The sequence below is a fragment of the Passer montanus genome, unplaced genomic scaffold, assembly GCF_014805655.1.
Source record: "Passer montanus isolate IOZ18808 unplaced genomic scaffold, ASM1480565v1 scaffold42, whole genome shotgun sequence".
Classification (NCBI taxonomy): Eukaryota; Metazoa; Chordata; class Aves; order Passeriformes; family Passeridae; genus Passer; species Passer montanus.
In genome coordinates this window covers 245841-272141 of record NW_024369041.1, presented here as the reverse complement: position 1 = coordinate 272141, position 26301 = coordinate 245841, and the positions used below count along the sequence as shown (strand labels likewise).

At 40.0% G+C, this 26301-nt stretch overlaps 1 protein-coding gene across 1 annotated transcript in view; it reads right to left on the bottom strand.

The window, feature by feature from the left end:
* Positions 1–676: 676 nt before the first annotated feature.
* CSGALNACT2 (chondroitin sulfate N-acetylgalactosaminyltransferase 2) overlaps positions 677–26301 on the bottom strand; it is a 32972-nt gene continuing 7347 nt past the window's right edge. Inside the window, exons 2-8 of the mRNA XM_039719684.1 lie at positions 16709–17949; positions 9072–9288; positions 8438–8539; positions 6644–6822; positions 4961–5055; positions 3822–3903; positions 677–2652 (exon numbers count right to left, since the gene is read on the bottom strand). Coding sequence (XP_039575618.1) covers positions 2360–2652; positions 3822–3903; positions 4961–5055; positions 6644–6822; positions 8438–8539; positions 9072–9288; positions 16709–17372 — 1632 coding nt within the window. The 5' untranslated portion in view covers positions 17373–17949 and the 3' untranslated portion in view covers positions 677–2359. The remainder of the gene's footprint in view (positions 2653–3821; positions 3904–4960; positions 5056–6643; positions 6823–8437; positions 8540–9071; positions 9289–16708; positions 17950–26301) is intronic.

Below are 26301 nucleotides of genomic sequence, written 5' to 3'. Positions count from 1 at the left end.
TTCCTGGTGACTACATTCATCTCCAGAGCTCCCCCCCTGCCTTCCAGCATTGCCACCACGCGCTGGTTTTCATCACCCAGATGGGTGACACTGATCTCCCTCACTGCTGCTGATAAGCACAACCATGCAGTGGAAAACAGCAGAACCTGAGACACCTGGACATCAGCACCCTGCCATGTTTCCACAACCTGAGAACTGGGACAACTGGATGCTCCTGAGGCAGCGTCTGAGAGCTGAGGCGCAGCAACGCTGGGCCTGGGCCGTACCTCTGTGTGCACTGCAGGCAGTGCTGGGGTCAGTGAGAGGCATTTTCGGATACTTGTGCAGCCAGGACAGCAGCAGCTGACCTCAAGTTTTAAAGGCTGGAGTCTCAGGATAGTGCCCCACTTGTATCTTCACCAAAAGTCATAATACCAGTGTATTCAATCTTGTCCTCACCAGTACCTTACAATTTTTGTTAGCAACAACCAGGATACCCAAGTAAGGTACATCTGGGGTAAATTTAAGTTGTCCAAGGAATAAACTCTGGTATCTGGTCTGTGTAGATACCTGAGATGCAAAACTGAGCTGGCTGAACTTCTCACTGCAAATATTATTTGAATCCCAGTGTTTTATGCTCTATATAATATTATTGTAAAAGCATATTTCAAAGAAACAGCTTAAAACAATTTCTAAAATGCAGAAATTCCATTTATTATATTGAGAATATCAATTGCAAGAAGTCCTGCAATGCATTCTCTTCACTCTAAATACAATACAGTACACTGTTCTCCACAATAAGTTACATAAAGGCGCATTTTATATACATATAAAAAAGGATCAGTGCCCAGAACTATTTGCACAGCATATCTGCTAGTCAGAAATCGATCATTTAAATCTTCAGAATTCTTGAGCAAAATAAATCCATACAGATCTTAGTTACCTGGTTTGAGAAAGGTTTTCAACTAATATCTAAATTCAGCAGAAACCATGCAAATGGTTTAACCACTGAATTAGCATTTTCTGCATTCATTCTATAAACAAATGTATTAAAAAACGAGGCATGCCATATGGTATCATATAAGACAACATGGAGAAAAATGACCTGCCTGCATTTGAACTGTTTATGCATCCCAAAACACCCAAAAGGTAAGTACCAAAGTAGTAGTGCCATTGTACAAGGCACTAATGAGAGCACAGCATAATTCCACTTAAACATGCTCCAAAAACCCAATAAGCAAAACAAAACAAAAAAACAAAGAAAAAAACCCAACAAAAAACAAACAAAACAGAACAAAAAAAAAACCCAGAGGAAAAAGAACCAAAACCCTAAAACATCGTCAAACTGAAAAAGTGAAGAATAAGGCTGCTAGGATGATCAGTGTAATGAAGAGCATTGTATAAAGAAGGACTGTAATAGCACTTGCTTTTTCAGTCACTGTAACAACTATATGACATCTTACAAAAACATGTCAGGAAAATGCCCAAAAGAGAAAGAATGCACAAGAAAACATTGGCATAATAGCAAACAGGCCTCTAATAAATTCATATGGGAATGAAAATGTGGTTCCTCAACTTAAAGGATGAGATACATAGGCTGGGCCTTGGAATAAGAAGGAGTGTGGCCAAAAAAATATTTACGCAAACAAGTTTAATAGCACAGCTCAGTTTATAGAAGGGATATGGCATCTACTGTAGGGAAAGAGCAGGCACAGAAACACCCAGCTGGAATGTTCCCAATTTGTCTGATCCATCACTGAAATAAAAGGGTGGCATTTCCTTTGCAGTGTGAACTTCCATTATATGCTCTAAAATTCCACTTGAAAGGATTTTCCTTCTCACCCCCCTAAATTATTCTCTATTCAACCATGTCAATGTCTGTTAATACAGCAAGTGTGGCAGCAAGCCCTTGCTGTGGAATCAGCATGTCCATATACCTTTCATGGTGATATTTCTCCACACCTTTCCCTTGTTTCTACAATGGAGTATAGTATCCTTCTAAAGTCACAGTGCAGTGAGCCATACAGACTGAAAATACTCAAGACACGAAAGATTATTTCATTTAATTCTCAAAAGAATGCAAACATAAGAACAGAAATGTACCACATGGAAAAGTGTTGAATTGTACATTCCACAGATTTTTCCAGTTGATACTGCAGACACTTTCCTTGATCTACATGTGCTGTCCAGCTTAGCTGAGGTTGTGGAACTCACACGATACGTGAGAGCCTATCAGCCAAAGGATTACTGGGAAAACAAACACGAGAACCAAAAACCCCCTAGACTGTTCTTCACTGAAAAAGAGAGGCACTGCATTAGTAAGCTGATTAAGGCTGTGGAAGGGTGCTGGTTCAGTGTGAATCTGCAGTCGGGGCGGCCCTCAGCGCGTGGCCTCGCTGTTAGTCCTGTAGGCCTGCTTGCGCAGGTGCGCCTCGATCTCCTCGCGGAACACCAGCATGCCCAGGTGCGAGTGCGATGCCTCGTTCATGGCCTTGGACTGGATGCACATGCGGTACTGCTCCGGCGTCAGCTCGTCCGCACAGTGCTTCTCGTGCCACAGGTGGAACAGCCCCGGCACCGGCGTCCTGACCACCATCAGCTCCCCGTGCAAGTACTTCCTGTACAGGTGGACATCCTCGCCGCCCCAGCCTTTCACCTCCAAGTCAAAACCCCCTAGGAAAACAGCGTCAGAAATCGTTATCTGGGCACACAGGCAAGAAGAGCAACACTTCATGCATAACGTGTTACCAGATCTGGCACGACATTCCAGAAATTCTGTAGCAATTAACCAAGCTTCCCATGCCATGGCATGCCAATTTGAGGGACAGGAGCTTCAAGGATACCACATCCTTTGTGGTGGAAACTGCCCAGGACACAGATCTGCTGACTTCAGAAAGTCTCTTAGAGCAGTGTCTCCAAATTGCATTATGCATGACATCCCATGTGACAGCTGCAGAAAACTGTAGGCAAACCTCACTCGCTATGCTTTTGAATTATTTTTAGGAAGCATAATGGATTTTAGCAGCTGGAAAATGAAGCAGTCATGCATCATATAAGAAATCCTCTCTAACAATGCCAGCAATTACTCCACAGGTCACAATTCAAAAGGCTGGATTAAAGAAAGGAACATGGTTCACCATTTTAAATTCTCTTGTTTTTCCAGGACCACAGTGAAGAGCTCTTGTACAATTTCAAAACTCCAGAATGATGAAGTCCCCATTTAGCACTACCATACAGATGGCAATATGACTGCTCTTAGCAATCAGCCTGCATTCAAGCCACCAGACAGCACGCAGGGCTGTGCAGTTACATCTTCTGGCAGATTTACATCTTCTGGCAGACGATGCTCACCACTATCTTCCACATTTAAGCACACCAAGCTGTTCTCAGTTTTAAGAACATGCCACAAGGGGGGGCAAAGCACATTGCTAAAGATTCCAACAACTGTATTCAACTTCTCTAGGTTATTTAAAAGAAAGGATTTGACTGCTTCTTGTCTATGTAAATGGCTTACTTGAGTGACATGTTTCTTAAACCTGATTAATTTGCTTCAGACAGACACAAAGTACCAAAAAAAAAAAAAAAAGAAAAACCACCAGTATTCAAAAAAATTCTAGAATGAAATGTTTCTACTAAAACTACTCTGTCTTTTAATACACTTAACAGATGCGACATCAAAATCCAGAAAAGCTGATTTATCTCATTGTTCAAACTTGTCAAGCAAGTCTGACTGCTGGGCTTGGGGAAATAATACAAAAAATAAATGTATTACTTTCCTGTCATTAGGTAAGACCAGAGAATCACGTTTTAAACACAATTTTTTTTCTTTAGTCTCATCTTACCAACAGTCAGAAAGTCTGTCCGATATTGACAAGTCATCCCAAAGCCAAAATCCCTCCAGAAACCAGAATCCTTCTTGTGTACCTGCAATTTTAAACCAGTATAATTTTGAAATGTACAATACAACCAAGGAGGCACATTGTACTTGGTTTTGCAGAAAGTTAAGCTTTTCCAATCATTTTTACAGTGCAGGATAGAGCATAATAACACTTCTGGTATTTCTGTGTCATGCACTCATGTGGGGCTTCCCAGTGACCTGCTGCTCACTTCACCCTCTGCCTTCCAATTCCACTCAACCTCACTGCAGTTTCCACAGCAGTTTCTGCTGCACCACCTCTATTTTCTATGTATCTGCCCAGACCAAGCATTAAATTAAAATTAGTCCTAATCATCTCTTCCCAACACTCCATTTCCAACCCATTTTCTAAGGCCACATTTGTCTCTTGATCTGATATGATGTGAAAAATAAGCTTTGTGATTGAAGTCAACAACCATAATACTGTTAAGTTTAAAAGAGTGAACAGAAGAGCTGTCAGGCAGGGGCTCACTCCTCCCTCAGCTGTGATTATCCAAGGCTACATGCAAAACCTTCCCTCTGGCTTTCAGCAGGATCCTTGCAAACAATGTAGGGAATGAGGGCTATTATGTTCTTTTAATACAGCTCTTTATTTAATACAGTTATTTAACACAGTATGAAGATACTGCTCTCTTCTTTTCCACCTCTAAACCTGTTCATCCCAGAAGTCTCAGCTGAAAAAAAAGTTCATCTGTGCAGTCTCTCAAAAGAGAGTCAGACTGAACATGTCATTCAGAGGTTTTTACCTTTCACCATTGCTTTGTTTGCTGGAACATAAGATGAAAGCTGCTGCCATGCAATGCCACCATCCTCCTAAAATACTGGCTTGTCAAGCCAGAATAAGCAGCAGATCAGAACTACCAAGTTCATTTGGTTAATTGCAATTACTTCTCTTAAACAAGGCGGAAGGTTTTTTTCCAAGTGCTTTGCCCACAATGGAGAAAACTGTTTAAATATGCAGTGCCAAAGGTCATAAAATATTCCAAAGAGACTATTAAGTTACACTTAATTTTGTTTTAATACAAAGCACACCTAATTCCACCCAGAATAAATCAAGCTGCTTACCAATTGCTGCTCCACAGGAGGTGGTATATCTTGATTGGCATAGACAATAGCAGGATTGTAAAGGCTGAATACCACAGGATAGAAAACTTTTTTCCCTGGAAGTCAAAAGACAATTGTTATTCACTGTGGGCATGCTTTCTGCAGGCAAAAAGAAACCAGAAACACTCTTTTTATGTAAAACATTACCTATTAGGCATCTAATGGAATTAAGCAAAAACAAATTCTAGCTGCTAAGATTTCCCACCTAGGAAGCCTGTAACATCCAGTGGGGCAGAGCCCTTAGGATTAAAAAAATACATATGTATGCATATTACACATATTACACTTGATTTACATTTATATATAGTTATACATGCTTGTATAAAATATTAGATATCTCAGTATCATTCTAGGTGACTGAAAAATTCCTGCAATAACGATATGCAGTAAAACTAAAAATAATCAAATCCAAGTAACACCTTGCATTGTTGAGTTTTATGAATTTATCTCTGTCCACAAACATGTAAAAGCAGGTACTTACTCCCAGGATATCCTGCAAGGGCAAAAAACACCATGAGAATCCTGACTATGCTGAAAACACCAGTTCTTTTTCTCTTACAGAAGCCACGTAAATATTTGTCCACTGATGTCTTGCATCATTAATGCTGCAAAAGTATTGACAACAATCCACAAGAATATTCACTATCCTGAGTTGGGCATGAACTCTGTGGAGTGAGCAGCATTTTCAGATCTCATTTGAAACAAAGGTGACAAACTGCTAGTATGAATTTCAAGCAGTCTCTTGAACTCTCTTTCTTGTTAAAGCTCACAAAAGACTCCTCCACAAAATTTTTCCAATTATTTATACAACTTGTTTCATGAAGAACAGAGACAGAAATGAAAGAAAAAGCAAGAAACAGAACCCAAATATCTGGCTTCTGAAGAATTTTCTTGCCTGCTTGTTAGAAAAAACATCTATTGATTCCAAATTGACATTTGGAGAAAATTGTTTCTGACTGCAACAAATTTGAAACAAGAGTAAGCATTAAAAAAAGAACCCAAACACAGTTTGACAGGAGGTCTTCAGCAGCATGCTTGTTAACTCAAGAAAGCTTTACTCTTCTTGGCAGAAGCTTGTAGAACAAGCAAGCATCATAAATACTTAGGAAAACAATCACAATATTTCAGAGCTTGGGATGGAACAGTGGAACACTAGCACAGTCTCCATAAGGAGCACATTGTAGCTCTAATGAAAACCATTTCTTTGAGACATGTCTTGGCCATACATGTGTGAGAAGAGATAAGCCAAACTTGTTAGAGATTTCAACATAACAAAAATCATCTTCCACTGTAGAGTGTTACACTGAGTTTTGTTATACCGATTTACATGAAGTCTAATTGTTAAACCAATTAAATTGTCCAGCTTTCTTTCAGACAACTAAATCTGAAGAAAACATGAAAATTGTATGTTGTACATAAAAGACAACGTGTTCTTAAAACAAGCTACACTAAGGCAGAAGTTATTTCTCAGTCTATATGTTATTGCCTTTTGTGCAGAGTGTGATTCATTTTCCAGGGTGTGTGGTACTGAATAAGCTCCACCATTCTAGTTGAGTTTTCCTTGTTTTCTGTATGCTCAGCACAAGTTAGCTGAAGTCAAAGCAGGGTGACAAGGCTCCCTTCCAGCAACAACAGGGGACATACCGGGCTCAGCATTTAAGCGGCAGCTGTTGAGGAATTCGGCTGTGAAATAAACATCAACATCACAGAAGAACATCAGGACCTCGCCCTTTTCCCAGGCTCTGGCACCCATGTCAAGTCCTCGGCCTCGGTTAAATTCTTCATTCAGAGAGACAAGCGTGTAATTGTGGAAGTCAGTTTCTCTACAAGAAAAACAGAGCCAAACCCAAAGTAAATCTGTGGGGAGGGGCAGAGGGACCATTGATAAGTTTTTTTGCATTTTAAAGGAATTTAATTCCAGAAATTTGAAAACAGTTATATTATCAGAATGATAAAAAAAAAAGATCTGTTGGACAACACTTAGTTGTCCTTTTCAATTTTAAGCCTTGTAAAATGATAAAAACCAGTCTTTGTAACTTCACTTGGTGTTTAATCATTCAGACATATTAAAAGGCCTTTTGTTAACTGACGTGAATTAAAACAATCTCTTGAATTACAATGGCATCTAAAATTTGTCCCCACAAACCAAGAAGTCCTGACCAATAGAAATACCTGTCTTCACTAGCTCAGAGAAGAGGGCAAACAGGAAGCCAGTCCTGGCATCACCAGACTCATGGGGCAAAGGCCACCTGTGTGACAGTGCCACCATAACCCAGGCCCTTTGCTTCTCCTCCCTGTTCACCACTAGCACACGTGCCTGTGCTCACAGCAGAAGAGGGAAGGAGCAGACAAAGGAGACTGCAAACACACTCAGAGAACATCTTAAAGCAAAGTTAAGTGTCTACTTCAGAGACACTTCAGAGGACAATGCTTGAAGTTAACAGGGTGAAGTTGTTCAACAGCAGCACCATTAAAAAGATACAGAACCAGGTAAATGCCCAGTGAGCCTGCAGCACTGACTCAGTGCTCCAGGGACATCTCACAGGGAGCAGGCAGGTAGCAGAGGCCTCAAAAAATGGAGGGGCACAGCACACAGCAGGTGCTAGGAAGACTGCAGCAAAAAATGCAGAAATTCTCTCCTCCCTTCCTACAAGATGCTGGCCTTACATGTCAGGCCAGCTCTCCATCACATGCTCCAGGCTGGTGACAAAGTAGCCTGTGCCTAGTCCACAGAGCCTGGCCAGCATCCTGAGACAGGGATCAGCATCCTGAGACAGGGATCAGCATCCTGAGACAGGGATCACACCAGAGCTCAAGGAGAACAGGCTCCCAGCCCAGGGACGAGTGCAAGAGCTCAGGTGGTGAAGGAGCCCATTGGCCATAGGGTCAAGGATGCTGACACCTGTCCCATCTCTCTGGAACAAAAACCACAAATGACACTTTTGTGAATTTTACATCCATACTGATGTAATGCTTCTGCTGAGACAGCCAGGATGAACCATGCTTAAAGTTATTTTACAGCTGAGAGTAAGTACAGGCCTACTTTGACTACTACATTTCTCTTCCTTATCATTAAATAAAATTGGTTCTCCAGTGAGGCAACTATTAAAATGTACATCCCTGTTCCAAAGAACTTTAAACTCTAATCAATCTGTTAGCATGACTGAATATCCACTGCAAAACTCACCCCTGTTGTTTTTTGGACTGTCAGAAACCTCAAAGTCTTTTCTGGCTATAACTTGATTTTTAGTAGTCTTCAGGAAACCTTTGCAACCTAAGCTGTAAAATGGCAACCATAAATAGCGTACAGTAAAAAATTAATAAATTTCCTAGTAATCTGTGACAGAGTATAAATTTTATTTGGATATTTCTTCATTCTTTTTTAAAAGCTGTTTAAAATGCCAGTTTTACTGACTGATATTGGATTGATATACTTACCTAGCTACAGATTCTAGGATGCTTTTTACTTCTGATAGACCATCTTGTCCAAAGTATACAACTGTGAGGTGAACACGCTTATCCTGATGAATACACACATCCCTATAAGCACAAAGGTAAGCTGGTATTAGTAATTACTTGCAACACAACAAAAAACTTCAGGTACTTAAAAGCTACTGCATTAAAAAGAATTAGCAGATTGAAGTATTCTGGTTAGTCATCAAAAGGCTTCAAAGAAAACATGAAGAGATGCTTTCCTCTCTTCTTTCCCCATCTTGCCCATTTACACCAGAAGGTTCCAATACTGTGTGTCACATTCCAATACCTTATTTCAGAAACAGGCACTCTACAACTGATGCAAATACAAAAATTATGTTCAAGATCATCTGTGTCCAGGTTTACAATGACCCTGACTTTTGGTCATTTTGCTGTAATTCGAGAATCTCTTAAGCTCTTTTAGAAGGAATGTTTTCTCCATACAGTAGGTTCAATTACAAACATTCCAAGGCAGTTGCACACAATGTTGGAATCATTAGCTCTGTTGCAACTCACCCAGAACAGGAATTCATTTTGCAAAGATAACAAAATACTGAAAATCAGGAACATAGCTCACTATATAATCTCATGCACCTACCTAAAGTTTTGCATGAATTGTGCAAATGCCTCAGTTCTTCCAGCAAGAGGAACAATAACGTTAATGATCGATCTAGAAATATCGACTGTTTCACTCTTCACTTTCATGAGGGGTCCAAAAGGTCGGAACAAGGTGACATGCCTGTACTCCATGCCATCCATCTTCTTATAAAACAGCTCATACTGTGTCCCCTTATCTCTTTCTGTACGATAGTAACCTGAAGAATAAGTCACACAAGTAATATGTAAAGTCAAGGTTTTATTTCATACACACTGGCTTTCCTTACAAATAAAGAAGTGAGGGCAAAGCTTCTGGGTTTCTCCTAAAACTGTATGAAATTTCCACAAACTGTTATCAATCACAGTCACCCTTCTACCATTTTAGGTCAGACATGAGAAACAATCCCAAATGAACTCTAGCTTCCCCTGCTTCTCAGAGACAACAGGTTTCATGGTCCTATGCCAATCTCTCAATCAGAGCTGGGTCTTCCCAATAAAAAGGGAATTCAGCTATTTGCTAAGGAAAAGGATGGTTGAAATCTAATATTGCCTTCTCTTAAGCCCTTCAGTAAGAATCTAGCCCTGAGCTAGCCCACAGTAAAATCTGAAATCATCTGGCCAGTAATCACCACAAGAAAAGCACAATTTGTTCTGCGGGCAGAACAAATGACAGTAACTTGCTTGACAAAGTCTGCAAAATCTGACATGTGGCATCTAAACAAAACAACTGTGTGATAATGCTGGAATGCTTTTAAATTGTTTTCACTGCTGACCAGTAGTTAATGCTTTCTATCTGATAAGTGGTATTTTACTACACCCATAGTCTTCCAAGGACATAGGCAGAAGTTTTCTATGTGGCCACCACGCTTTAGGACAAAAGTGCTCAGACAAAAGTCACTCCAGAAACAGGACTATCTGTTGAGAGATATTTTACCCCTAATGGGTAGAAAAAAATCTGTCCCTTTCAGAACACACTCCTTTAACTTAAGGACCATCAAAGAAGGAAGTTAAACCAACCAGCCAATTTTACACCACATAGGAAAGGACTGAGGCTCATCTGTGGTTTTGACCCTACTAAGCTCTATGTTGCTAATTCTATATCTATGCTAACCTGAGAGTAAGAAATGATGACAGGAAAAATCCTCCAACAAAAATGCCTTATGTTCATCCCATCTCTGCTCTCCTCTCACCAGCAAGGAAAAGATGTATTATCCAGAAGAATTAAAAGCTATACCATGAACTGCCATTACATTCCAGTTAAGTGGCCACCCAGACCATAGAGAAAGTTACAAAGAGCTGCATATTCCCAAATGTGATGCATGCCCCTGCCCTAACACAATGCATTTCCTTTCACCTGGCTGCCCTGACCTGCCCCTTCTCCAAGCCAGTGTCCTCAGCAGCTGAAATTCCCCCCAGGCTTCCCACCCAGAAAGCAGCTGGCGGCAGGCCACAGAGCAGACAAGCCATGCTGGTGACACAAAAGGTTCTCTTTTGTACCCAGCATTGACATTGTCCTTTTTGTTGTCTTTTTTTGCCACTGATATCAACACCAGACAAAGTATGCAAAGGAAGCAGCTCTCAGCCCTAGAGCAGCTTGGGTTTGACTGTCTCAGGAACCAGAAAGAAGGGATGGTGGAGCTTTGTGTCTCTCCCTATGCCCAGGTAAGTATTCTCCATGTTCCCTTCCCTTCCAATAGAAGAAGCAAAGGAATGTGCACACCACCTTGACCTAATTTCTTTCTCTATATCCCAGATTACATTTACAAAGAAAGAATCTTTTCCCTTAATCTGCCTCTGTGTTCCTCTGCTCCAGCCTCCATCCCCAAACCAAACCCAGTTTCCTTCACTGATGTTCCCTCCTTCTGCCCAGCAGTCTCTCTTTTACAGCAAGCTCCTCATGCCCCTTCCATGCTCAGCTCTGTAATCCAGCCTGTCTTGTGGACAAGGACAAGCACGTGCACTGGCAGACCCAAAGGACAATGTGGATGACCACCACAGAGGGGCTGTGGGACACACGGTGTGGCAGAACAAACTGGTCACACTGGAAGCCAGTGATGACTGAACCTCTCAGCTGAGAGGTTTTTACCCTTTGAACAAAGTTCTGCAATGCTCTCCTTGAAGAGACTGAAATTCACATTTATGCTTTTGTCACCACAGAGATGCATAAGTATGCACCACATTTTAATGCTTATTTTCAAATCATTATTAATTACAAGCACTGAAAATGGTGTTTCAAACAATGAAAGCCCACAATGCTGACTCCAGAAGCAGCACAAGATTTTACATCCCTCTCAACCCTTTTCCCTTCCAACTCTTTGTGCTGCACACTCCAGCACTGTAGGCTGACAACAGCATCTTGGTTAATGGAGTAGCTGATGCACCACGGTGCTCATACATCACATTTTCATGTAATAGACAGCAAATACTTTGTACCAGGACTCCTGGGGAAATTAGCCTTCGGTATTTTATATTTTATTATTTTGTCTGCTATCCAACAGCTGTTTACAGATAAAAATACCATATACAACATAAGTGAAGTTTTTTAAAAGCATACCAGCTGCCAATAGCTTATCTTAAATCAAATGATAAGCTTAGATGTCAGTCTACAACAGAAGGCTGAAGTACAGAGTAAAAATTTCTAGACGAATTAAAAAAAATTAAATTAAAGCAAAACCCACTGCTGTAACTTCATAAAGACCTTAATATCCAAATTCAAATCTGAATAGTGCCTAGCCAACATTCAATTGCTGAAATATACGATTCCAAAATTTTGAATCTCAACATGCTACTGGAGGCACATTTCTTTTAAATAGTATGTACCTCTAGAGTTATTCTCTTTGCTATGAGCTAGCTTCTGTTGCTAGTATACTAATTTGAATACCTTTATGAGACTAAAGTTTCTAAGCACAGAAGCCAGATTTGAGAACAGCCAGAAGAAGAACCCATATCTGGTTTACTTCCTAATGTACTCAAGTTTTTAACACTTGGAACTGACTCATTTAATAAAACCTGTTATCTCACCTTCCAAGTAGCATACACTGGCTGCCATCCAAAAGAGAACTCCACAAGCAAAGAGGTAAAAAGCAGCAGAAATAATTTAACAGCTGCTATTCCTGGTCCATGAAGCTTTACTCCCTTTGCAGAAGTTCTGCTTCTCCCCAAACAAATTAAACATAGGAATCCTGGGGATCAGTTACTATAAAAGCCAAAAAGCTGTTCTTCTATTGCTTTGAATATTACTTGCTTTACAACTACCAGGAAGTGTTTGGTCTATGGATGGAAGATGGATTTTGTGTGTTTTAGAGTTCTCCAGTGAAGTTCCCAGGACAGTGGCCAGCTGCTGGTCTTCTGCAGCACACAGGCAGGGGCTGTTTGCATCACAGTCCACCCTGTTCTATGGATGGCAAGCACTTGGAAGCTTGCAGTACTGGAATAAAGGATTTGTACATTCCAAGGATGGGTGGGGGTGGGAAGTCTTCCTTTTCAATGATGACCTAAAGAGAGTTTCCTGATTTTGCCCAGTTTCAATTAGAAACACAGAAGCAAGAGAAATGGACCCAAACAGCACTGCTAGACATTCAATAACAAGACCTTTATTAGCAATTAGCTAATTGCCAGTTAGCTTCTGAAAACATGCTTCTATTTTCCAATGGTTAATTTTAAATATCTGTGCAATGGAAGAGCTTGTAATCTTTTGATTAAAAAAGCCAATTACACTGATAAATGTAAACCCAAATAAGCCAGTTACAGTGATAGTGAAGTGTGTTCATGAAGGCTCCTCAAGGCTTCTCTATCACCATTCAATGCCACACACTTCTGGAGAAAGGGAACAGACAAAGGTAATACTATTATCTCCTCTGAATATTATATCCTCCTCTCCATTTCTCAATATTATCAAATACTGATCTCAAAGAAATCTATTTTTAATGGAGGACTGTCTTAGAACATGCAGTTCAGCAATTAGGTCCATTTTTCATAATCCTAAATCAAATCATTTGTGAAAATATGTAAAATTGCATCTTTTATCCTCTCCAGGGATACTCATCAGCCAGGGGGAATAGGATACTCTTGTTTCTCATACACTTAGATCTAATGTAAACACTAAGAAAAAAACCCAAACAACTTCAAAGGGTTTCTCAAACAGTAACTGCACAACAATATTTTTTTTCAGGTCAGATTTTTGTTCTGTTAATATTAGAATTCTGGAAATTTCATTATGGGTTGCTACAAAGGAAAACAGGTACAGCAAACAGAGCTGAGAAATTTGCTGGTTTTCTCTTCATCAGCAGAGCAAGTCAACAGAGCTTTGTGAAAAATAATTTGAACTTTTCAGAAAGTATCTTTGTAGTTGTAATACACACTTAGAAATTATTTTTTTTTTCTTAGTATTATTGCTCAAAGCCTGCACATAACCATGATGTGGCTATGACAGATTTGCCTTATCAGAATTCCAAAGGAGACCTGGATCATCACTTAGTCTTGCAACACTAAAAAAAAATAACATGAGTTTGGGAACCACTTGGCCAGAATGCTCCCTGTTTGGATGCAGCTTCCTGGCACCACCAGCAGAAGACAGAACATCTTCGTGCAGAGCCACAGAGGCTGAGCATGCAGCAAGGCAGCTGCACGAACAGCTAAATCAAGGACAGCAAAAACTCAAGAGTGGCAGCAAGAAAGTTGGCATCCATCAGCATGCATCTGGAACTTTTCTGGCCTGCCCAGTAGTAAGAGTAATAAAAATCAGCAGATTCAGACTACCCTGAGTATTATGGGCTAATTAAGTGTACTTTTTCATAAAAAAGTTTATTTAGGAAATTCCTATTTTTAAAACAGGAAGCAGAGAGATTTTAAATTCAAGTTATTAGCATTAGTTGCCTCAAGTTACTCCAATAAAGATAAATCCTAAAACACAGTAAGAAAAAAAAATTCTTCATGTTTTTTCAAATGAAGACAATGATACTCAACTAACTGGGCCTCAGTGGCAACATAAATTCTGGGAAAGAACTTCAGACATTAAAAGACACCATTAAGTAAAATCATCTATAAGAAAAGATATTCTAAACTTACTTAAACAGTCACCAAATTCTCTAAGGAGAGAGTACCTGAAAGTACATATCATAAAAAATTACATGGTTCAAAGTTTAGTCTGCTATTTCACAAGTCTGGGAAAAGAGCAGACATAATTCCCAGAACCAAATATTGACCTATATGAAAATAGCCTGTTGAGGTAACAAGCTAGAAGGCTTCAGAATAAAAATGTCCTGTAGCACAGTTTGTGAGGTAAGTTTTTGTACATAGATATGCAGTAGTTTTGAGGAAATAAAAACCTGCAAGTCAGAAGATAAAATCAACTTATCTATACTGAGCATAAAACATGATGGTTATGTATTAACTAATGCAGTACCATTAGTTGGTGTTGTCTATACTGAGCATAAAACATGATGGTTATGTATTAACTAATGCAGTACCATGTCTTGTTTTTTTTTGGTTTTTTTTGTGAAAAAAAAAATCCACACACCAAGTTTCTCAGCCTCCAGTTTCAAATTGCACAATACTCTAGTTTTACTCACAAACCACTTATTACAAAATAATTACCAACTAAAGAGGATGTAGAACTTAAATTACTTGCTTCAACTGAAGCCAACTTTTAAAACTGTTTCTCTAAATGAGCAACACTAATCCAGCAACAATTTTGATGTGCTCTTAAGACAGCTGCAGGACCTATTCTGATTTCAGCTGATACACCAAATCTGCTAGGCAATTTGATCCTACCAGTTTAGGACAGCTTAAGGGACTAGTATTTTATAAACAGAATGGCATCAGCTTTTCAACTGGACTTTCATCAAAAGGGGATGCACAGGCAAAGGCAGAGCCTGTTTACAGGGCTGCAGGGAAAAGGATCTGTGTGTACCATCACTGGCTGGGTCTGCTTCTTACCTCTGACTTGTGGAAAAACAGGGGTGGGGAAAGATACGCTAACATTCAGAAGATGCTTTTTTTGCTGGCTAAATTAGCCAGTAGTATTTGCACATAAAAAACCCACAGAATACCCACACAACCCACAACTTCTGTCTGAATAAAGATACCAACAGATCTAGATAACACTATGGCTGGTTGCTAACACACCCATATGCAGCATAAAAGACTTGTCTTTCCCTACAGCCCCTGTAACCCTGTGTTTGAAGTTACTGTCTTTACAGCAAAAGGAAATTAGTGTGATTTCCAAAAACAAATACTGGTGTGAACAGAGACAGTGGTATGAAGCATAATTCTAAGGTCCTAAAACTACCTGCTTTCTTGAATGCCTGTCATTAAAGGCAGCACACTAAAAAAATCAACAGCTATTTCAGTCATGGTAAAATAAAAATCCACTTGAGTACAGGCAATATCTAAAACAGCAATGGAAAAGCAGCAGAATACTTAATGTAGAAATAAAGCCCAAGAATGATAACCCCTAGAAAAAAATAATAGGGTTTTAAATGAGAACTGTGCTACAAGCCTGACACAGGCTGTGTTGCACTGACCCAGCTGAGTGGATTCCATAGCCTGTACCACCTTCTGGAATGAAGAAGAGTACTTTCATCAAACTTTAAACACAGTAGCTGTCAAAAACAGACTTTTTACACTTCAGACCAATTACATACATCATGTGAGACTGAAAGACCCCATTATTTCAAGGTCAATGGTACCTTTCTCCAGCATGTTTGCTTAATAATACAGACATCAGTACTTACTTCAGAACACCTTCTATAGTAATGGTCTGATACCATGGTCCACCTTTTGGTCTTTAATGGTAGCATGAACTGTATTTATTACTGTAAATATGAAGAAGAGGTACCAGGGCAGTTTCTGATAATACTTATCTCCATTGCACAAGACCATTCCTTGAAAGCCACCTGTTATGGGATTTGTCACTACTGCACCTTTTAAGGGCCTTACTAAGTGTTGAAAGTTTAACTGCTACATATGCCTTTATAATAATATGTGTTCTGCAATCAAACTTACAGGAACTGAGACAAAACTGAAAAGACTGAAAAGAAAACAAGAGAACAGTTCAAGGCTGCACAGCTCAGCAGACCCCATAACTGAATACCATGAAAGGTCTATTCAGGACACCAAGTTCTTCAGCTCACAGGCCCAGAACATAGCCTACCTCTCCCTGCAGTATGCCCGTGCCAACTCTAGCAAAGTCAAATGCCCAACTATTAACTAAAAGTGGCACAGAGATGAGTGAAGAAAAAATATGTAGCTTCATACCGGATTGTTTAACTAGTCTGGAACAAGAGAGATGAGTCAATTTCTCCCTCCCACTGCCATCAGTTTCACTGAAAGTCTTTCAGTTATTTAGTACCATAAGCAGCTGTGTCACACTGACTTTGGCTACAATCAATGATGAATGTATCTGTATTTTAAGCAGATACAGCTTCCCCAGTATACCTCTTGTGGTGAGACCTTCTGAAATGCATTTGTTACTCCATGAAAAACACAAGATAATGAAGCAGTAATATCCTCATCATCAGAAATAAAGGCTTATTGTGCAATTACTCTTCAAGACTCTATTCAAGTAGGTAAAACCTAAAAGTACAAACCCCACTAAATGCCTGTTGTGACATTCTGCTGGGAAGCATGTAAACATACCTTCTATAAAATCATTTTCACTATACAGCTGCCTGTCTCCTACTCCATCATCTTCATCTTGTCCATCTTCTTCATCTGGATTATTGATAACTTCTAGGCCAGCCTCGATAACTTCCACCAGTTCATCTCGTTTATCCTTTCTAACAGGTTTCTCTTCTGGATGCCGAGTGAGCCCCATCTCCAGCTGGAATACTTTCATGGATGTAAAGCTTTCAAAAGGAATGACTCCATACTCGCTAGGCAGTTTGGCCCCCACGCTCACCTCAGCTTTGTCAATCTGGGAATGAAGAAACTCTAGGAGATCATTGGATGTTTGTTCTTTGGTGCCCTGGTAGTTCATACCATTGATCTTCGGGCTCTTTTTTTCCTGCAGGGACTTCAATTTGTCACTCATTTCCTGAAGCTCTTGCTTTAGCTGGGCAATCTGACGTTTCAGACTGGTAGCTCGGTTTTGATAATGCTCTTCTTGTTCCTGCAAGAGAGCTTGATAGTACTCCTTACCCATGCTTTCACCTACAACACCAGGCAGAGATCCATTGCCATCTGTTTGTGGAGCACACTCCAGCAAATACATGAGCAAGACTAAACTGAACAGCAAAGCAAGGCCCACCAATAGCCAACGAGTCCTGGCTTGAATTACTAAGCCTCTTCTGGGCATTCTCATATTATTTCTGCTTCCAATCCTAAAAGATTACTTATCTGCTCTTGCTTTCCAGGGGACATCACCCCAGACTTCAAATCTTAGAGAGAAATCACAACTGTAATAGCTACTACAAGTTCTGGTAACATAGCAGATGAGCAGTTTTCAAGCTTTGCCTTAATCAGGTGTCATTGCAGAGACGTAAATCTGAAGTTCCTGTGTCATCCATAACCATCAACCGTAAGTCTGGCTGACGCCATACAATTTGTTCAGGATTTCCTACCCCAAACAAAAAGAACCTGCAAAGGCAGAGGAAGACTGAAGACACCAGCAAGGAATCATATTTCCATTTCCTAATTCAGCCCTAGTTGAAGTGGCCTAGCTTATTTGAAGTTTTGTAAAGGAAATCTGCAAAAGTAATTTTGTAAGCTTTGAACAGACAGCAATTTTTCCCCCCACTATGTGTGAGAGAATTCTACAGTTTAGTAATAATAATTTTCATTGGCTAGTCTTGCTTTTCCTCTGGCACTTGAGTATTTTCTTCCACTTCCCCTCCTTTCCTTGGAATCTGTGGTTTGAGTCAGCAAAATGAAGACAGAACCTAAAATTAAAAGAAAGGTGCATGTTAGAACTACAAAGCAGACAGACATTTGAGAAACACATGAACAAAGTTCTAACACATGCATGCAAAAGACTGCTGGTGGAAGGAGTGATAAAGGGAGAAAGAAAAAACATTTCTTTTTTTTTTTTTGCATTACTAATCAGCAACTCCCTCTGACACAGTGTCTGGAAAACAGTAATATGGACAGTCCAAAAAAAGGCATTTGTCACACAGCTAGCCAAAGCAGTAATGGTTCTTCTAGTCTCACCACGGTTTATTTCACATTTCTTTTAACTCCCCCATTACTTCTTGGGTTTTTTGTTTTGTTTTACTCTGTGGGAGGACAAAAAGATACCAACAAATCCCATACCTTTCCTACTCCTCTAAACTATTAAAAAAAAAATCCACTATTTTGAAGCAGCAGAAGCTTGCAATTTCATTTGCTTTTACTTTAAGTAAATACCTTTCAGGGTATAACTGTTCACTCATTAATAAAGTATTATAGATTTAAATATCAAAGTTTATAGAAACTGCATTTCAGATTAAGTCTAATTCAAAAGAAATTAAAATTCAAACGCCAATTCCTGATTGATGAAAGGGATCCTGAGATCATCCATCTGCTAATATTTCCATCTTCTGATACGGTTAGGCTAGCCTAGAGGGGAAGACCAGAGAAACAGCCCACAGTTATGCAAGAGGGGGATACCAAAAGTCCTACTCAGCACTGAGAGTCAAATAAATGTTTTATGGGCCTCTTCAATGACAGCATAAAAGACTAAGAAGTAAGCTCAATGCATGTTAGTCTACTTTCAACATTAATAAAATACTTTCATTTAAAATTTGCTTGTATAAAATAAGTGAAAGTCATTAAAATTTATCCAGGGACCTATTAGCTCTACATCCATTTTGACTGTGTTATGCAATTATGGTTTGGGGGAAGTTCTGAGACTCCCAGTTTAGTTTCACTATCCTTAAGAGACTAGAAAAAAAGGGCTCACTCCCCTACTCCTTCTACATGGGTCAGACAGACAGATCTGGCACTGCCGGAAGTTCTGAGACTCCCAGTTTAGTTTCACTATCCTTAAGAGACTAGAAAAAAATGGCTCACTCCCCTAGCCTTCTACATGGGTTAGACAGACAGATCTGGCACTGCTAGCTGCCACCCAGCCCACCTTGTGCTGGCCCTGCCAGGGTGCCACAATGCTCCCCCTGTGTTTACAGCAAACACCTGGCACTGTGTCTCCCTGATTGTGTCTTTGTCACACTCCTCCCTTCCCACTCAGCTTCCAGCACCAGGACACTGCTCCAATGCAAATCAGACACCCCTGACCAGTGGTGGTATCACATTCAGCATCTTCACCTGCAAGAAAGCTCCAACTGCAAGACCTGAGAAACTAAGTGACTTACTCATACCACCAGCAGCAATGCCTGCCACAGCCACACAAAGTTTGCAGGAGTATCATCCACACCAAGTTTGGCAAGAGCTGAAGTCTACAGGACTGCTCAAAGCTGTTTTTAATATTTGTAGTACTAAAGTCCCTGTTAATAAATAATTTATGCAGATTATGTAGAAATTCTTAATACAGCAGATTAAAGGCAATTACTCATCTGAAACTGAAGCTTTTGGAACTCATGGAAAGCTACTGGAGACTTTGGTACAAAATAAGTAACAGTTTTATCAACTGAATACTAGATAACATCCTTTCAAGTCCAGACAAGCCAGAATTTAGTCACTCCTCACTGCATAAACACAATATTATATAAATGCAAGTTGAATGCATATAAAGAGTGATCAACTCCAGATGTATCCTCAGAGTGCTGACCAGTGTCCAGATGTGATGAATCAAGGGAGACAGAATGAAAATTCTGCAGGATAAAACCAGTTCACAGATATGATACAATATCATCCCAAGCTTTCTTTAGTACAAAGATGACTGTATGATGGTTTTTTACATTTCTTACTGAATTCTTGTTCTGTTAGACTGCAAGAGGTGAAGCCACAATTAATAGCATAAAGAACCACAAGTTTCTTTAAACCTCAGTAAATGCTAAACTGTACTAAAGCTACTCCATGCAGAAGCTGACACATCTTCAGTCAGTAAAGGCATATTGAGAAATGATCAAACTAACTTGCATAAAATATCAGTAAATCAAGCCCCAACTACTCTAATTGTTGTTAACTGACAAATCAATACCCCTGAAGATGGAGCATTAGTTCTAGGAGGCTTTTGTAGTCAATTCTTGCTTCACCAATAAATTGCCCTGTGCTCAGCTTTGATGAGTCACTAAGATTCTTTAGGTCTCATTCACGTCTCAGAAGCAAGGGAGAACAGATCTCCCTCGGAGAGGACACGATGTACCAGGAGATCAAGATGCCCTCAGAGAATAGCAGGGGGCAGTGAGAGAGCTCTTGCTGTTCCTACCTTTCCCCACTGTGACCAAACAGACACTATTATGGTAAGCCTGGATCAGGGAAGCCAACACACCGTGCTGCTGGACATCTGCAGGTGCCTGGCCCTTCCCACTAGCACTTCACCTGGTCACAGCACAGGGCTGCCCGGGAGCACTGCCCTCAGGGTGCTCAGGGAACACACACACACTACGTATACATTGTGTATATACATACAGTAACCCACTCCTGAAGCAATGAGAACTACACCAGCTCGCTGGTACTTTTCCTTCTAGGCTCTAATTATTCCTTCATTAGCTGAAACCCTTTATCTATGGGCTAGTGACAATCCTATTAACAAGACAGCCTTTTTACACAGACAGGCAGGGCCTTTTTCACCATAAAGAACAGGCGTTTTTCCCACTAGACCTTCACCGTGGCCTTTAAAGGACAGCAATGTTTGTGCAACCAGTTATGTTGAACATTAAAATTTTAAATTGCACATGGAGAACTGAATGGGTAAGTTAGTTTGCTAAAGCAGTGGGAACAGAGCCAATTGACATCTTTTTTTTTCCCTTCAGTATTACTTCTGCTGAGGGAAGTCATCATAAAGGATTAAAACACATTTCATCTTGAATATTTCAATACTACACTCACAGAGTGAGTGAAAGCAGTAAGAATCTTCCTTCTTTTCCCAATAGAAAAGCAGAGCTTATGAGCACTCTATTTCACTATTCTCTCTTTTCAGAGAACAGGGGGAAAAAAAAGCCCTTATTTTGCGTATCTACAACCCAAATTTGATCTGAATTTGGTCTGGCACAGCCCTACTTTAGGAATTCCAGTAACTAGGTAGAACATGATTACAACAGAAAGCAGGCTGTGAAACCTCAGAACAAGCAAAAGCACATGGGATCCCAAAAATCACAATAGGGAAACTAACTAGGTTACACAGAACATTCTGAAGTTTATAAAAAAGGACTTGGTAATTTTACTTGGTAAAATTACTTGGTAAAATTACTTGGTAATTAGTAATCACACAGAAGTCCCAGGAATTTCGCAGCTTAAAGATTACACACCAAAACTTCAAATTGCACCTGCTATTGAATGCTGGTATTTAACTGCCTATCAGTTCTTCAAAACTAGTCTGTTTGCAGCAGTCTGTATGATCTCCAAAGAATGAGACATCTGGGGCTTATACAATTCTTATAAAGATCTGCAGGTTTTCCAGAGGCACCTGGTTGCTAATACTTTCTGCATTTCCAGGGCATTCTGTGTATTCAACAATGGAAATGTTTCTGTTCATTACAAAAAAAGTTCATTGATTCTCTAAGCACGAGGGAATAGACCAGCATTGAAAATGCTTTACATTTTTAAAATTATATTAGCATTCTGTTTTTGTTCCTTGTTGCAAAGGATGAGTACATCTTTCTGAAGTGGGGAAACATGCACACTTAAGGCAGTGACCTAATTCAGTATGCACCTGGCTTCATGCCAGACTGTGGGGACTTTCCTTGTGTGAGCATGTTTTACTTTAGACATGCCCTTTTCATTCAACATGCCCTAGATGGACACTGCTTAGCTGCTCGTGAAGCTCCAGCTGAGGGTTATTTTATTGTTCATAATTTCACCCAGATGCCACAGATATTCACTGTCTTAGGCCTCCTCCACACACATATTTCTCTTCTTGGCAAGTTATACACTGAAAACATAAGGTCTAATCTCATCCCTTGCATATTCCCTTCTTACTGTGAAGAACACTGCCACTGAGAACAGGATAGCTTGGAATGTTAGAGGGACACTGGGCACACCTTTATCTTCTCACTTGCTGAAAGCAAACACAGAGCAAGCTGGGCATTCTGCTGCTGCAGACAATCTTTGCATAAACCCCAGAGTGAAAAACCTCAAACCATACCTTAAGTACACATCACTTCATCTCTGCTTAGACAGTCTGCTGAGGTATAAGCCTCAGAAAAGACAAAAGAATTTGTCCAGAGTTTCATTATGCAATTCTACTTGAGCCAGTACCTAAGGCAGACTTGTCAGCTATTAGGAAGAAAGGAAGAGGAAAAAATTCACAAGAATTAACTGCTGAAGTTCTCACTTTCCACGGAAAACTAGTCAAGAATCTCACCCTCTTTACTGACCAAAAAACCCCCATCTTTTTATTGTAATTCTGCCATCTGCTATGCTTTCAGCTATGGCTTTGCCTCCCAAACACACACACACATGCACTGCTGGATGGCAGAGAAGTTAAATGGCTCTATCAATTTATGAAAAGACAACCCACATTCAATAAAACCAATAGAAAAGTGAAAATAATCACAAAGTATTTTAGACCTGACCAGTTTCACACTGAATTCTGAAAAACCTGAAAGTTTTGCTTGTACACACTGCAACCACTGCCCAGGGTAAATCAATCACATCAAGCACATGCAGCAGCTTATTTTCAAATTTTGAAAGTTTATAATATGACACACTGTTCCAATTCATCCCAAACCCCCCCCACTTTAGTTGGTGAGCACTGAACAGCTTTGCTGCTCACCTTACCTGGCTGACAGCAAAAGCAATTTTTCAAGCTACCTCTTGATTTTCATCAGTATCCTTTCCTCTGCCAAGGCCAGAGTCCCATGGGGGAAACAGGGGTACAGTGATGACTGTACACTGATCACTGAGCAGCTCACTTCATTTTTAATAAAAGACTTGGGGAAAAAAATGATCAGTGGTGAACTGTCCACATGAACAGCCTATGATGAATTTTGAAGTGCTCAAGCATATCTGCAATAGGTAACGTCATATTTCTTTAATTTCTAAATGGGAAGGGAAAAAAAAAATCATGCCTTTGGCACAAGGACCATTCTAGAACTTACAGTACACCAGGAATAAGTAGTTCAGGCATGGAAACCATAGGAAAAAGTTACTTCAGTGAAGGGTGCAACAATCACAGGATTTATTATTCAAAAAATAATATTCTCCATGCAAACAGTTTCTCTTACAAAAAGCAACATTGTTGTTTTGCCAGCAGAAATGCTGTGCTCCAAAATAAAATTAAGACCAAACCTCCACAAATTTCCACTGCAACCTTAGAGACTGCAGTATACAGGAAAGATATATCAGGTTTCTTATCTCCCTTGTTTCATGTGATAGATAACTCACTCTCAACACCCGGGAGAGATAAAATAAATAGAAAACCCTGCCTTTTCCAAGGACCAGATCCTGCTTATTAATTACATCTTTTCAGGATATGCAACTGAAGCAACACACTTCATACTAACTTTCCAAACACAGAAACATAGAAAGAGCAGGGTTTCATTGTAACAGCAGTGTTCAATCATCTTAGAGATCAAGAACAATCAAGCAGGTCACGCTCTTTACAGCCTGCCCAAACTCTCTCTTGCAATTTCTGCCTCAGTTTCAAGTTCCCAGGAATGTGTTTTTACAACAGCAACACAGGCCTTGGGGGCTGCAGGAAGGACTCATCCTGCTCATGCACCACACCCCCCCTCCCTGCCCCATGTACATGGCCAAAAAATAAATCAGCTTGCCAAGATGACAGAATAGGAAATACTGTGGGTTTATTGCTGCTGTTCTCAGAAAAAGCAAGCAGGAGGTGATATCCAACAACCTAGAAATGGTGGTATTTTTGCCATGACAATGCCTGGAAAAAGCAGTTCACACTGTCATGCTTGAAGGAAACACTAACTGGACTATAGTGGTTTAAATGCAATTCTTTCATAATCTACTAAGGAAAAAGAGTAACCTTTTGCTGAAGCAGTTTTATCGCCTATAAGTGAGAGAAACAAGCAAGTTATCGCTTGTCCTGGCATTTGTTGTTCCTAAACAAAACCAAATCCATTACATAGTTAAGGGGACAAATGAAAGAACAGTATTATTCACATTATTTACTTTATAACTAATCCAAAGTAAGCAATGAGCTTATGAATAGAAGCCCTGCTTTGGCTTCAGTGAATCCAAAGCAAGTCCAGTTGTCTGGAAAATACTGAATTAAAACTGAAACCCAACCAGCTACTCCTTAACCACACTGGTCAATATTATTCCATTTCAGGGAACAAAAGTCAACTCAGTCACTTTACTGTTTTTATGAAGAGAGTCATCTGCTTGGCAAGAAACACTAGGTAAAATGTCCTAGGTAGGACCAGGCTGAAGGAGTGTCATTTGCTTGCTTGCTTGTTTTAAAACTATTATTGAACAGCTATCATGAAAGGCTCTTCTACCTTCAGCTTTCACAAGACAGTAGCTTTTTTGTATTACACAACTTTTCTATCGCTTACATTATTGAGCTTGTGGGTTTCTGCACTGCTGTTGGTGCTATTCCTCTTTTTAAATTTGGCAAGAAAACCACAAACTCCAAGTTTGGTGAAGCATGTCTTCCCCTTATTGTCAGGGAATTAAAGGAACAGCAGTTTTATATAACTACACTTATTGCACCTATTTTGCTGGTTGCTAGAGTTCAACCTAGAAATAAGAACAGAAGCTACCTTAGCACAGTTATCAGGGAAGATCTTTCTCCTGGTATTCCCAACACCTAGAAAGTAATGCTATTTTTCACATCAGCATTAGGCAAGAACCCGGTCTACTTTTACAACAGGCTCTGTTCAACCCTTATTAAGGGCACAGTCCCCATAAGGGGCTGCAAAAATTATAACACAGCAGCATTTGGGTTCCTGGGCCAGGGCAAAATACCTGAGCAGCTATACCTAGCAGTCTGTCCACTGAAGGGTGGCAGAGCCTCCCAACAGCCTGTGTAACACTGCACACCCAATCAAGGGAAAAACTCTGTGGAGGACAGCTTCAGCAAAACTAAATCCCACTTCTTACACCAACTGCAGCTTATCTTCAAGGATGCACAGTAGTCTCTGTTAGACCACGTACTAAGAGATGTTTATACTTCTTTCTGTAGGACAGAGCAACAGCTGCAGCAAGAGGCAGAAATTAAACTTAAGATGCCCAGTAGTCTTCAAAAAGGTAATGCTGTAGGTAGGGCTTTTTTGCACAGAAAACAGCCTGCTTCAGAAGGACAGAAAACCAGTTACACTTAGAAAGACAGCATCACCTTGAATCAAAGTGAATGAGGAAAGGTGAAATATTCTTTAGGCAACCTAAGTGTCTAAACAACTTAAAAGGCCCCAGCTAAATATTTCCCCCACACAAGACGAGCCTGCTCCCTCAAATGCAACAGCACAGTAAAAGGTAACTGGTGATCCCAGCTCAGGTGCACAGCACTTGCACAGCACACCTACATTGTCACTGATGCCATGTCCTTTTCACAAAACAAATCACTGGGAATGACTGCAGTCTTCCACTGTGGAATGGTAGCTGGCAAAACCAAAGAGATGAGAATAACGTGGTTTTCCTGCAATTGCTTCACCTGAGTTCCACATCTAACTACATTCCCAGAATCAAGCTGTCTTCTGTTTTCTCAGATCTCTGTCATCTACTTCTCTATATATGGAGACCAAGATAACATAGCTACTGTAACCTAAGCATAGTGAAAATATAAATGTCAACCTATGTAAACTCTTGAGCTGTTTTTGAAGGATAATTGTCATTCAGGTTCATACATGGAGCCAGCGAAGACTTCTCACTGTGGGAGGTAAGAACAAAGGTCATACATGCAGTTTCCTCGTACTGTAAAGCAAATCTAAAAATGCTGTAGAGCAAAACAGATCCTCTGAGGCACTCACAGGTGGCTCTCACGTGGAGATTTCTTTTTCTTAAGTTAGGAAATGAAGGGATGGAAAAGAACAGTCTACCACCAGAGTGTTCTAACAGTCGCACAGCAAATTGGCCAGCATTTAAAAAAAGTTAGAGACTTAATAATGTTGAGGAGTTATTTTTTTTTCTTTTTTTGTATTTTTTTCTATGATAAGAGTGACACTGCTTTCAAAGATGTAATATTCCAGAGTATGATGCAGCTACAGCAGTTGAAGTGGAAACAGAAAGAA